This window comes from Pollicipes pollicipes, unplaced genomic scaffold, assembly GCF_011947565.3.
Source record: "Pollicipes pollicipes isolate AB1234 unplaced genomic scaffold, Ppol_2.1 Scaffold_5724;HRSCAF=6776_pilon_pilon_pilon, whole genome shotgun sequence".
NCBI classification, from domain to species: domain Eukaryota; kingdom Metazoa; phylum Arthropoda; class Thecostraca; order Pollicipedomorpha; family Pollicipedidae; genus Pollicipes; species Pollicipes pollicipes.
In genome coordinates, this window is record NW_023596746.1 from 20,756,399 (window position 1) to 20,767,454 (window position 11,056).

Sequence of the window (11,056 nt, forward strand, 5' to 3'; positions counted from 1 at the left end):
ATATCGGTGGTTATTCAGCTCTCACATGGGCCACCCCGCTCAGGCCGGTCAGTATCTCACCGCTGCCGCCTGCATTCAGCTCTCACTTGGGGCACCCCGCTCAGGCCGGTCAGTATCTCACCGCTGCCGCCTGCATTCAGCTCTCAAGTGGGCCACCCCGCTCAGACCGGTCAGTATTTCAACGCTGCGGCCTGCATTTGCCGACAAAACAGACAGTTCGTCCAAAAAGAAATTCTGTGTTTTGTCTTGGATGAAGCCCATGTGTGAACAGAGCTCCAGCTTTTCAAAAACCTCGTTGAAAGAGGAACATTGGCAGTTTTTTCACCGTCCTTGGGCATGCCCCTCACACCTCATGCCCCTCTTGGATCCGCCCATGCTGACCCCGATCGCTTCTCCTGGGATGTTATCGGCCGGAGCCGCAGTCAACAAATTGCCAAGCAATTTGGCAGACACTTGATTTGGAAATACGACACTCTCGGTGCGAGTTCAAATGGCGACTCGTAAGCCAAACTTCCATGCGATTTATGACACTGGAAGTTAAGTCCTAAAGTCCACCGAATAAACACTGGCCGTAGGTGGCTAAAACGGCAGTGAATCTTGTTGAAGGAAACATGTTTTCTGAGATTGCACGAAAGTAGATGTTTCAATAGGAAATACTAAGGTTCCGGAAAAGAGCCTGGAACGCTGCTCGACAAGCCCGAATTTGGCACACCGAATCTATTTGCGTACGTGTAAAATATGCTCTGATCCGAAAGGTTGTGCTCTCTCTCCAAGGATCATTTCCTCGTCGTTTTAACTGTACGACGATCAGTTTCAAGTTGTTTTCGTGGTGGGAGTGAAACGAACGAGCAATTGGGACGATATGTTCTCGAGTGGTTACGAGTGGGCACTCAACCTCGCCATTGACGTCACCTCCAATCAGGAGTTGGTGTCAACCCTGACACTCTCTGGGTGACAGTCGGTTGTGGGTTGAGTCGGAGACGGTGAGACGCTGGCGGTGAGCGCCCGCGGCACCGGACCACCTTGCGGTCACGGGCACCCGGTCCGGTCACGCGCCGGCCGGTCGGTCGGCCGGGCTAGTCCACAGCGAAAGAAATGCGGTGAAGATCGCAACTTCTTCGTCTGATATGTATCCTCATTTTCCAAGTGTGCTTCTCATCTGGCACCTCGACCGAGGCTAGCCAGCTGACGAGGCCGGATCGCGACCAGGTCACCCCTGCTGGGACAAGGCACTCCGCGGAGAGGATGGCCTCTCGGGTAGGACACACCTTTGCAGGCTTGAGGCTACATGCACGACACTGGTGGCGCCGGTGGGGTCTTGTTCAGGGCCCCGGGGCGGACACTGTGGACTCTCCGCAGTGAAAGGCGCACCCCTGACCTCCCCGTGACCCGGCAGGTGTCATGGATGCGCGCGGCCGATTGTACCGACGCTGCTGTCGGTGGGGAGCTACACCTACACTATGGACAATCGGTTCCGGGTGGAGCACAACCGGCACACCTCGGACTGGACCCTGAAACTCGAGCGGACCACTCACAACGACTCGGGCGTGTACGACTGCCAGATCGGCACGACGCCGCCGCTCACCAGGCACATCTTTCTCACCGTGGTCGGTGAGTACCACACAAGTCCAGGTTCCCTCACCGTGGTCGGTAAGTACAGCACAAGTCCTAGTTTCCTCACCGTAGTCGGTGAGTACTGCACAAGTCTTAGCTCTCTCACCGTGGTCGGTGAGTACCGCACCAATCCTAGCTCTCTCACCGTGGTCGGTGAGTACCGCACCAGTCATGGCTCTCTCACTGCGGTCGGCGAGCACCGTACCGGCTTTAGCTATCTTACTGTGCTGAGGTGCTCACATTGCCCCCAGCTTTCACCAAAGTGGGTAAGTGCCTGCACCAGCCCGAGTTTCTCACCCTTGTGGTGGAGGATGTCCCCCATACCCCATTTTTTGTTTGTTTGAAATTAATACGGAGACCTCAGTTGTACTACGCTTTTGTGCAGTACCACGGTGGCCTGTGCTGAGGGTGGACCACAGGCAGCCGCATCCCTGCACAGAAAGCCGGAGAGGATCCAAGAGGCCCTCACCACCGTCCAAGGTCTGCATGTTCGCGCAAAGCCAGAGTGGATCCAAGTGGCTCTCACCACCGGCCAAGGCCACAGACAGCTGCATGCCTGCACGGAAAGCCGGAGTGGATCCAAGTGGCCCTCCCCACCGGCCAAGGCCCGCGTGTTCGCGCAAAGCCGGAGTGGATCCTAGCGACTCTCACCACCGGCCAAGGTCCGCGTGTTCGCGCAAAGCCGGAGTGGATTCAAGCAACCCTCACCACCGGCCAAGGCTCGCATGTTCGCGCAAAGCCGGAGTAGATCCAAGCGGCCCTCACCACCGGCCAAGGTCCACATGTTCGCGCAAAGCCGGAGTGGATCCAAGCGGCCCTCACAACCGGCCAAGGCTCGCGTGTTTGCGCAAAGCCGGAGTGGATCCAAGTGGCTCTCACCACCGGCCAAGGCTCGCATGTTTGCGCAAAGCTCGTCGCGACAATGCTGCACTCTCTCATAGGGCGGGGACGAATGCACTTTTCCATTACAGAGGACTCCCGGACCATGAGCAATGAGCACTTCCGAGGCGGCCATCTATCTGTTCCTCTTGGATAGCCATCCATCCTTCTTTGGTTGGTCTTTACCGTGGCATGCAATCAGCTGTAATGGCTCTGCCAGTCAGTGGAACTAGGTTATTTGGGGGGAATTGGTGTAGACAGACATTAAGTACACCATACGCGTTGGATGAAGGAAACAAGCAAGCTGTGAAAACCGTCATTTCCTCTGGGGGTTTGTCCATTGCTGATCCCCTCACACCCATACTAATTATTCATAGGCGATCGCGCCTTACGCCCGGCACTGGAAGCGGGCGAGGTTGGGGGGCTGATAAATCGGTTCGAACCTAACGCACCCATACTGCCTCCGGAGATTTCCACGTGATTAACAGTACCAGAAACCTCAGTTCCATTCGGCTGTTGCTATCCGCGCTGCAGATCAGCCCACAGCCCACTAATGCCAGCACCAGAGATTCGTTCTCCTTACGATGGAACTCAGCGCCGGAGAGCGGTCCCTCGCCAACGTCTTCAACGCAGGAAAACCGACATCGTGCCAGAGCAGTAAATCAAACCACCAGCAAACCAACCCCACAGGCCTGTATCTGCTGATCCTCAAATCCTGGCATCAGAGAGCCATCAAACGCACCGGTCCCAGCCACCGGGAAAGAGATTTACCACACCCATCAGCACCGTGGCTGAGCTCCCCGGTGCCGGCTCGGGGCCGGTCCCACCCGCCGGTAAGGAGACTTACCAGAGCCACTAGCACCGGGGCCGAGCTGTCCTCGGGCGCTGGCTCGCTGCGTGAGCACAGCCGACGGTGTTTCCACTCCTGCCATGTCCACATGTCCACATCCGTTGCCTGTGGCGGGACGGCAGATGCGGTCTGCTGCTGGCCCGGTGGCGAGGGGCCGAGCGGCCCCGGTGTACCGCGGTCCGCTGCCGGCTCGGTGGCGAGGGGCTGGGTGGCTCCGGTGTGCCGCGGTCTGCTGCCGGCTCGGTGGCGAGGGGCCGAGCGGCCCCGGTGTGCCGCGGTCCTCTGCCGGCTGGATGGCGAGGGCCGGGCGGCCCCGGTGCGCCGCGGTCTTCGGAGACCACTCTCGGCCGGCATTCGGACGGTGCCGACCGCGCTATTGCCGCAGTTTGTTTGGATTTGGCCGGAGCACGCCGCCGCGACGCAGCGCTCAGGGACAACAGAGCACGGCTGAATAATTGCGACCCACCTGGTTCCGACAGCGCGGATACCTCTCCATAGCCGCGCTTAATTCGGCGGGCGAACTGAGAAGGAAGAACAGAGATGCGGAGTGGCTGGCTGATGGTGAGCAAGGTAATCAGTCGTCGGAAAGCCTTGTCCCATTCTGCCTGGCTTTGGCAAGGCAGCGTTGCCAATCCGGTTGCTTCATTTACCGTGAGGCGAAGAGAATTCCACCTGCTGAGCTATTGCCTTCAACAAACCACATCCCATCGGAACGCCGAGCTGTCGGCAAGAGCAGGCAGTTATAATTTCGGTCTTACTTTTGACATCCAGAGAATACGGGCGGGTCAGAAGATGTGGACGGCAGTCAGCCGTGTGCTGTGGCTGAGTTGGTTTCTGCAGCATTCGCTGCGGAACAGCGATGTGCTAGGTCGGAGATGGCTGCCTCAGTGACAGATACGTTTCCATCCTCTTTCGCTTATCGCTATAATATCATAGATATCGGGATCAATGCACGAGTTTCGCAACCATTTCCGTTGGTTATCGCTTGGAAACGACCGCAGCATGCTGATCGCTGTCGTTTCGAAAAAAAACTACGGCCATTCGTTTTGTCACTTTTCAACGATTCGCAATGTGAACTGATAATGCCATATGGTTTCTTGTGTGTGCTACTGTAACAGAAAGGCTGGCGTGGCTAGATGCTGCATGTACGTGTTCTGTGCATGCACGCATGCCAATACCGCATCACGCGTTGCTGAAGGGCATCTCGACATGAGGCATTCACAAGGGCGCCGGAAGCTAAGCCCAAATCATTCAGATTCGTTCTGCGTCAAGGAACAAGCGAGTCATGACAGGTGAGAGAATCAAAATAGTCATCATGATTTGATTTTATCATGATGATAAAAAATCAAGATTATCATCATGATATCGCATCACCTCATTCATCCACTCCGGTTGCCGAGAGCTGACATCCAACCCTTACTGAACCCGTCTTAGGACCCGCTGTTCCGTGGTCTGTCATCAAGCTGGCGGGATGATACGCACCGATCCATGTCCTGGCTAATGGGATTGTCCGTTCTCTCAGCTGTCAAAATGTGTTAGCACCTTGCCACTGAGATGTCGGGTCGTCAAAATCTAGGTGTGACATCCAGCCATAGTCTTCTGGGTTTTAACATTAAACAAATTCTACGTTTCTCGTGTTAACCTAATAAGCAGCGTTTTAAGCCAGTGCTGCAAGGATCATGCAGTGTTGCAGTGATCATGTCTGCTCATGCTTATAGTTTGCGCGCAGAATGCCTCCATACAGCACGACTTTTGAGCATTGCGCTGTTGCTGACACAATGAGACATGCATGGGACTGGGCTCCTTGCTCACACAGTGAAAGCCATTGCTCACCCATCCCGCTTGTAAGCAATCGGGATGGCCGGTCCAGGCCGGGTCCCTCAACTCAACAGATTTTCCACTGCCGAACTAAGACCCGCAGGACCTTCAGCCCCACCCGAAGCCAGTCGGGAACATGCGGTAGACATATTCCAGCTCGATCGCGACTACCAGCGGCTCTAACCTGCGCGAAATTAAAGGGCGTTTTACGAGATGGCCATCGACGCCGTGACGGGAGTGAATTGGGCCCGGTGATGTTCTCACCATTGTTCTGGAGCGTGTAGCTGGCGCCGAAGCACTTCAGACTGTGGGTAGATGAAAAGCCAAGCACATCATGTGACATTATGACACAATGTTTTGTCGTCGATATCAGATGTCGTCGGTACGCCACTGTATGAGTGAAATTGGAGCCAAGCATATTTGTAGTGCGTGGCACCGGTAAGTTGCACCGCACATAACAGAGTTTTAGAGCCGTATCCCAGATATCGGGTTGTTTATCGCCTGCACTCACGAACTTTGCTTTTACAAAAGTGAATGCAGTAATGTTCATTAATGATGCATCTTTAAATATGAGGGATGTTGGAACATTTCGCTGAAGTCGTTAGAAACAATAGACCCCGCGCCCAGCCATTCATTTTGTCTCGCGCCGATCAAACGGGTCGAGCCAGTCACATGTCATCCTCGAAATAGCTCTCAGCCGGCCGTTCTGGGAGCGAAGCATGCAATGACTCCGAAACAATTCTCGTTGAGGTTGGCTCGTGCATGCTGAGCAGTCGTTTCGCAGCGGTCGAGTAGAATGATTCGAGCGCTCGTTGACTCCCGCTGTATGGGGAGTGCGGTCTCGCGCCGGGATGGTCGCACTGCGCGAGCTCCGGCGGCTTCACATGCGGGCGCTTCTAAGGATTGTGGTTGGCCAACCCAAGGTACGCGGTACCGTAGGTAGAGCTCTGTACTTATCTAATACAGGCCCCTTCCCTCTGTTCTTTTGCCCTAACAAGGGCCCTGCGGACGCTGCGTCGACAAAAATGACTGCAAATCCGGACGTGCCGCCCCCCTTCTCCCCCCTCCCCCCCCCCCCCCCCCCCCCCCCCCCGTTTGCCATCGGTGGTAGGGCGAAATTTCACCTCCACTCAGTATAAAGCTAAGCAAAGTAAGCAATAAATGGAACTTATGTGTAAGTTAGTGGCGCCTTATTATTTTGCATCTTGTAACTTCCACCTCATAATCCGCATTAAACGTATTTCCTTGCTTCCACTTAACTTGCATTACATGAAATGGTGTTGTGGAGAAATTCTAAACTATCTCGCGTTAAATTGGGGCAAACAAGGCCGTTTATCTTCAACAATGCGCACGACTACTCCGAATTACTCGCAAACAGTTTCATAAATACTCTCGTCATCAGATAAGCTTCGCTCGCTGTGCTCGTGCTTTCTGCGCGCATACAAACCGAGCAGCTCACATCATTACAGTCGAGTGTCTTCAAGTGTCAGCAGCTTGAGATGTCATCCCATGCCATCTCCTCATCGCAGAACACAGTCGGCATTCACAGAGGCACCAACAGCGCCCACTATCTGTGTTTTCGGCTGTTTTTTTGTTTTACGAGCGCGGCCAGGACGACGCAAACGAAGACAGACGGCTGGTATGTCTCGACTCCGGTCGACTGTTGCCCTGTCGGTGAAATCGACGCGGAACGGCCGGGGCGCGAGCACCACTGCACGTCTGTTTACAAGGCTGCAGACGGAGATTTACGCGCCGGCTTTGGCCCGAGTCGCTCGTCCGCGTCAAATCCCAGTCCATTCCTTCAGCTCGATCAGAATACACAGCGCGCCCGGCGATGGGAGGCGGAAACGGTTCCGTAGTCGGGCCCGGCTCTACGCTCGGTGAGCGCAAAAAAGGAATGGTGCTTGAATGGTCAACACAAACCGGCCATTCATCTCCCAATGATTGCCATAGCTTGCTAAGTGACGCCCAGTGGTTCATGTTGTTGAGTCCATCGGGAGTTGAGTCCCTTGTTGAGTGCATCGGGAAAGTTGACGAGACAGACTGCACCATCGACGTTAACTGCATGTACTTGAATGATCACATGGCGTGTAACGCGCGGTGCCAGGTCGACACAATTCTGCATGCAGCCACCCAGAGAACGGCACCTGCGCAAAGCACGGTACCCAGAGAGTTTCCGCTCTCCATATGCTCGCCATTGATCTGCATTAGAGGCAACATGCGCTGGCCCGTTCTTTGCACATCCCAAATTCATACAACCTCGACTGCGCGAGGAGCGTGACCAGGTGCGCGCCGCACGTGGCGCCGGCCAGCCGTGACGGTCGCGCGTGCCGTTACAGAGCCGGACACGGAGATCCTGGGCGGTCCGGAGATCTTCATCGACCAGCAGAGCACCATCAACCTGACTTGCGTGATCGAGCACGCGCCCCAGCCGCCCGACTTCATACTCTGGGAGCACGACAAAAAGGTGAGGCATTGGTGACCGAGCGGTGTTGTCATCACGTGGGACCCCGCCTGACGATGGCCGGGACGCGCCGGTGTGACGTCACTGCAGGCGGATGGACTGGCGCGTCTGCAGCTGTGCTCAGATGATCCAACGTGTCCGCGGCCCTGCTCAGATGGTCCAACGTGTCCGCGGCCCTGCTCAGATGGCCCATTGTGTCCACGGCCTTGCTCAGATGGCCCAACGCGTCTGCAGCCCTGCTCAGATGGCCCAGCATGTCCGCGGCCCTGCTCAGATGGTCCATCGTCATTATCCGCCGACGATCGGGCGCCTCTTACCCCCGCCGTCAGACGACCATGTGCGTCCGTTTCCCGTCCCCAGACGATCAACTACGACTCGGAGCGGGGTGGTGTTAGCGTGGTGACCACCAAGGGCCGCACGACGGTCTCGCAGCTGCTGATTCGCGCCGCTCGGCCGCCCGATAGCGGGCGCTACACGTGCCGGCCGGCCAGCTCCAAGCCAGCTTCCGTGCGCGTGCACGTCCTCAAAGGTGGGCAGAGCGCCCCGCGCCCTGGCAGCGCCGCGCGTCGAGTGGAAGGGGGGGGGGGGAGATGGAGCGGCTTAGAGCGCGGTGAGTGGGAAGTGAGCTAGGTGCAGACAGGGTGGGGGTGGATGGGACGAAGGTGAGCGGGATGATTCGGCGCCAGAAGGTATGGGGCTTGTCGACATAACCAGTAGTGGGTCAGACTACGGCCCGGCCCGGACCTAAATCGGAGCCTACTGCGGCCCGGCCCGGACCTGAATCGGAGCCTACTACGGCCCGGCCCGGACCTAAATCGGAGCCTACTACGGCCCGGCCCGGACCTAAATCTGATCCTACTACGGCCCGGCCCGGACCCAAATCGGAGCCTACTACGGTCCGGCCTGGAATCGAGTCCAGTTTTTTGGAACTCGGTCTCCGGTGAACCGATCAGGTAAATCAGTCTTCATCTCGGAATCACAAACCAAAGAAACAGCGGATTCGGACACGACCTGAAACCAAGCCTGAAACAGCGCGAGTCAAGCCTATACCCAAAGATACTGAAAACCTCGAACCCAGACTCGGACACCCAACTTAACTTGCGTGCTTCAGGCATTGGGTTGGACAGGTTTAAATTAGCTTCGATGAGTCCAGTTGAATTCCGTTCGGCTTTCAGGGCTCACTGTCAGCTCACGCAGGTGTAGCTTTTCTGATGCTGATGACTTCTCTGGCCACGGTGTTCTGACGCTGGCATTGCATTAAGTTAGGTTACAGGCAAGACGTAGGCCCGGGCGCAAGCAATCCGCAAAGATTCCAGCGTTGTCACCAAGAAGGCCTTGTTTCAAGCGAATCAGCGCATTTCACAGGTTATTGGGACCTTGAGCTGGTCAGTTTAAAGATATGGCGAAAACGGGGTCGGGGTTCCACTCAAAACACAACGTAACGTGGATCGAACTAAGATTTGCTGACGGGCTCAGCAGGGGAGGGTTCAATGGAGGCATGCTCCCCAAAACAGCGGAACAGGCAGATCTGCTCTGCGTTGCGTTTTCGGGTGACTACCTGCTTGACGTGGTATGACATTTGGAACTTAATCCCGAAAAATGCTCGGTCCACCTTCACTCAGATGCAGAATATTCCGAATATCTAGAGCTGTAATGTGGGCTTAGGCCAAAACAAAAATTAAGAACTACTCAACTTGTGGCAAAACCAAATTACCATGACCTCATGACCTTACATAACCTCAAATTCTGTGAAAGGGCCTGTTGCATCGATTGGGAGTCCCTGGGACAGTCCGGGCCTCTTTTTTTTGACCAGAGACCACAAACACCGCACACTCGGCTACGTGTCGGTCTGAGCCCTGAAGGCACATTTGCCAAGCACGAGCAAGGCCGAGCCCGCGATTTTCATGGGTCGGGGTCACTGAAACAGCGAGTGTGTCGGTCAGGGAGCCCACAGTGTTTAGCAGGGGATGCTATGTCGTCAAGTGGCGCGGGTCGCCACGAGCCGTGTGTGCGGGATTCCGAAGAGCGGCCCGAAGGATTCCTCGCAACCTAAGGTTAAGCGCCCGATAGAGCTCGGGCCCGGACCCCATCGGTAGTGCCGTGATCTGAAATGTCAGGGACCCTGTTAGGGACTGTGGTCCCTGATCAACACAGGAGCCTGTCATTGTGTCAGGGGCCATTAGGGACCCATCAGGGCTTCTACCAGGGCTCTGTTATTAAGTTTCTCTATCTTTATTGTATAGGGCCTCGACGCAGAGTCAAACAGTCGGCTCCACGCCCGTCTGAGTCATTGGGACCCATTTCCCACGCTGAAACGGGGCCGGGGGAGCGACATCCAAGAAATTGTCCGCGGGCCGCTGGCATGGCGCTGCCAGTAGTTAGCACATGGCGGGATGTCGCTGGCAGCCGCTGGCACAGTGCAGGCTGCTGGAGGGATGTCACTGGCAGCCGCTGGCACGGTGCAGGCTGCTGGAGGGATGTCACTGGCAGCTAGAGGGCCGTCACTGGCAGCCAAAGGGACGTCACTGGCCGCCGCTGGCACGGTGCAGGTCGCTGGAGGGTCGTCACTGGCAGCCGCTGGCATGGTGCAGGTTGCTGGAGGGTCAGCGGCGGCAAGTGACGTCACTGGCCGCCACAGGGACGTCACTGGCCGCCGCTGGCGCGGTGCTGGCAGCCGGAGGGACGTCGCTGGCAGCCGTAGGGACGTCAGCGACAGCTGGAGGGACGTAACTAGCCGTCGCTGATACGATGCTGGTAGCTGGGGGGACATCAGTGGCAGCCGGAGAGACGTCGTTGGTAGCTGGAGGAACGTCGCTGGCCGTCACTGGTGCAGGAGCGATATTTTTGGCAGCCAAAGGAAAGTCACTGGTAGTCGCTGGCACGGTGCTGGTAGCCGAAGGGACGACGCTGGCCGCCGCTGGTACCGACGAGTCGCCCACCAGGGGCGGAGCCGGCACGGGGCTGGTAGCTGGAGGGACGACGCTGGCCGCCGCTGGTACCGACGAGTCGCCCACCAGGGGCGGAGCCGGCACGGCTGCCGATGTGCTGTGGAGAAGAGATATCGTGATATTAGGATACACTGGCAGTAAGGTGCACAAGGCTCAGCATGGCAGAATACCTCATACCATCACCACCACCAGCAGTGATGTCATGCCAGCAGATGGCTAAGAAAGCGCAAACCTCAACAAGCAGTATCATGTCACTAAGAGGAGGTGCTCTTTCATCATGGGTGCATATTGCCTCTTTTTCATCTTGATTGCGAAGCCTTACATTTAATACTAGTTAATTTCACCTTTGTTCACAAGCCACACTTGTGTTGTGAAAATTATGTCAAGTTAAAGTGAAGACCATGCCAGCATTTTTCTTTATTTTTGCCAACAATGTCAAAAGTAACTTAACAGTCCAACACTTGCCCAAATGTGTTCACTTAC

General features: G+C 56.2%; 1 protein-coding gene across 1 annotated transcript; it reads left to right on the top strand.

The window, feature by feature from the left end:
- Positions 1–862: 862 nt before the first annotated feature.
- On the top strand, positions 863–8,869 carry LOC119102792 (uncharacterized). The gene is made up of 5 exons (XM_037226246.1): positions 863–924; positions 1,397–1,611; positions 7,501–7,628; positions 7,986–8,154; positions 8,823–8,869. The coding sequence occupies exons 1-5, from the start codon at positions 863–865 to the stop codon at positions 8,867–8,869; spliced, it is 621 nt and encodes a 206-aa protein (XP_037082141.1).
- Positions 8,870–11,056: the final 2,187 nt, after the last annotated feature.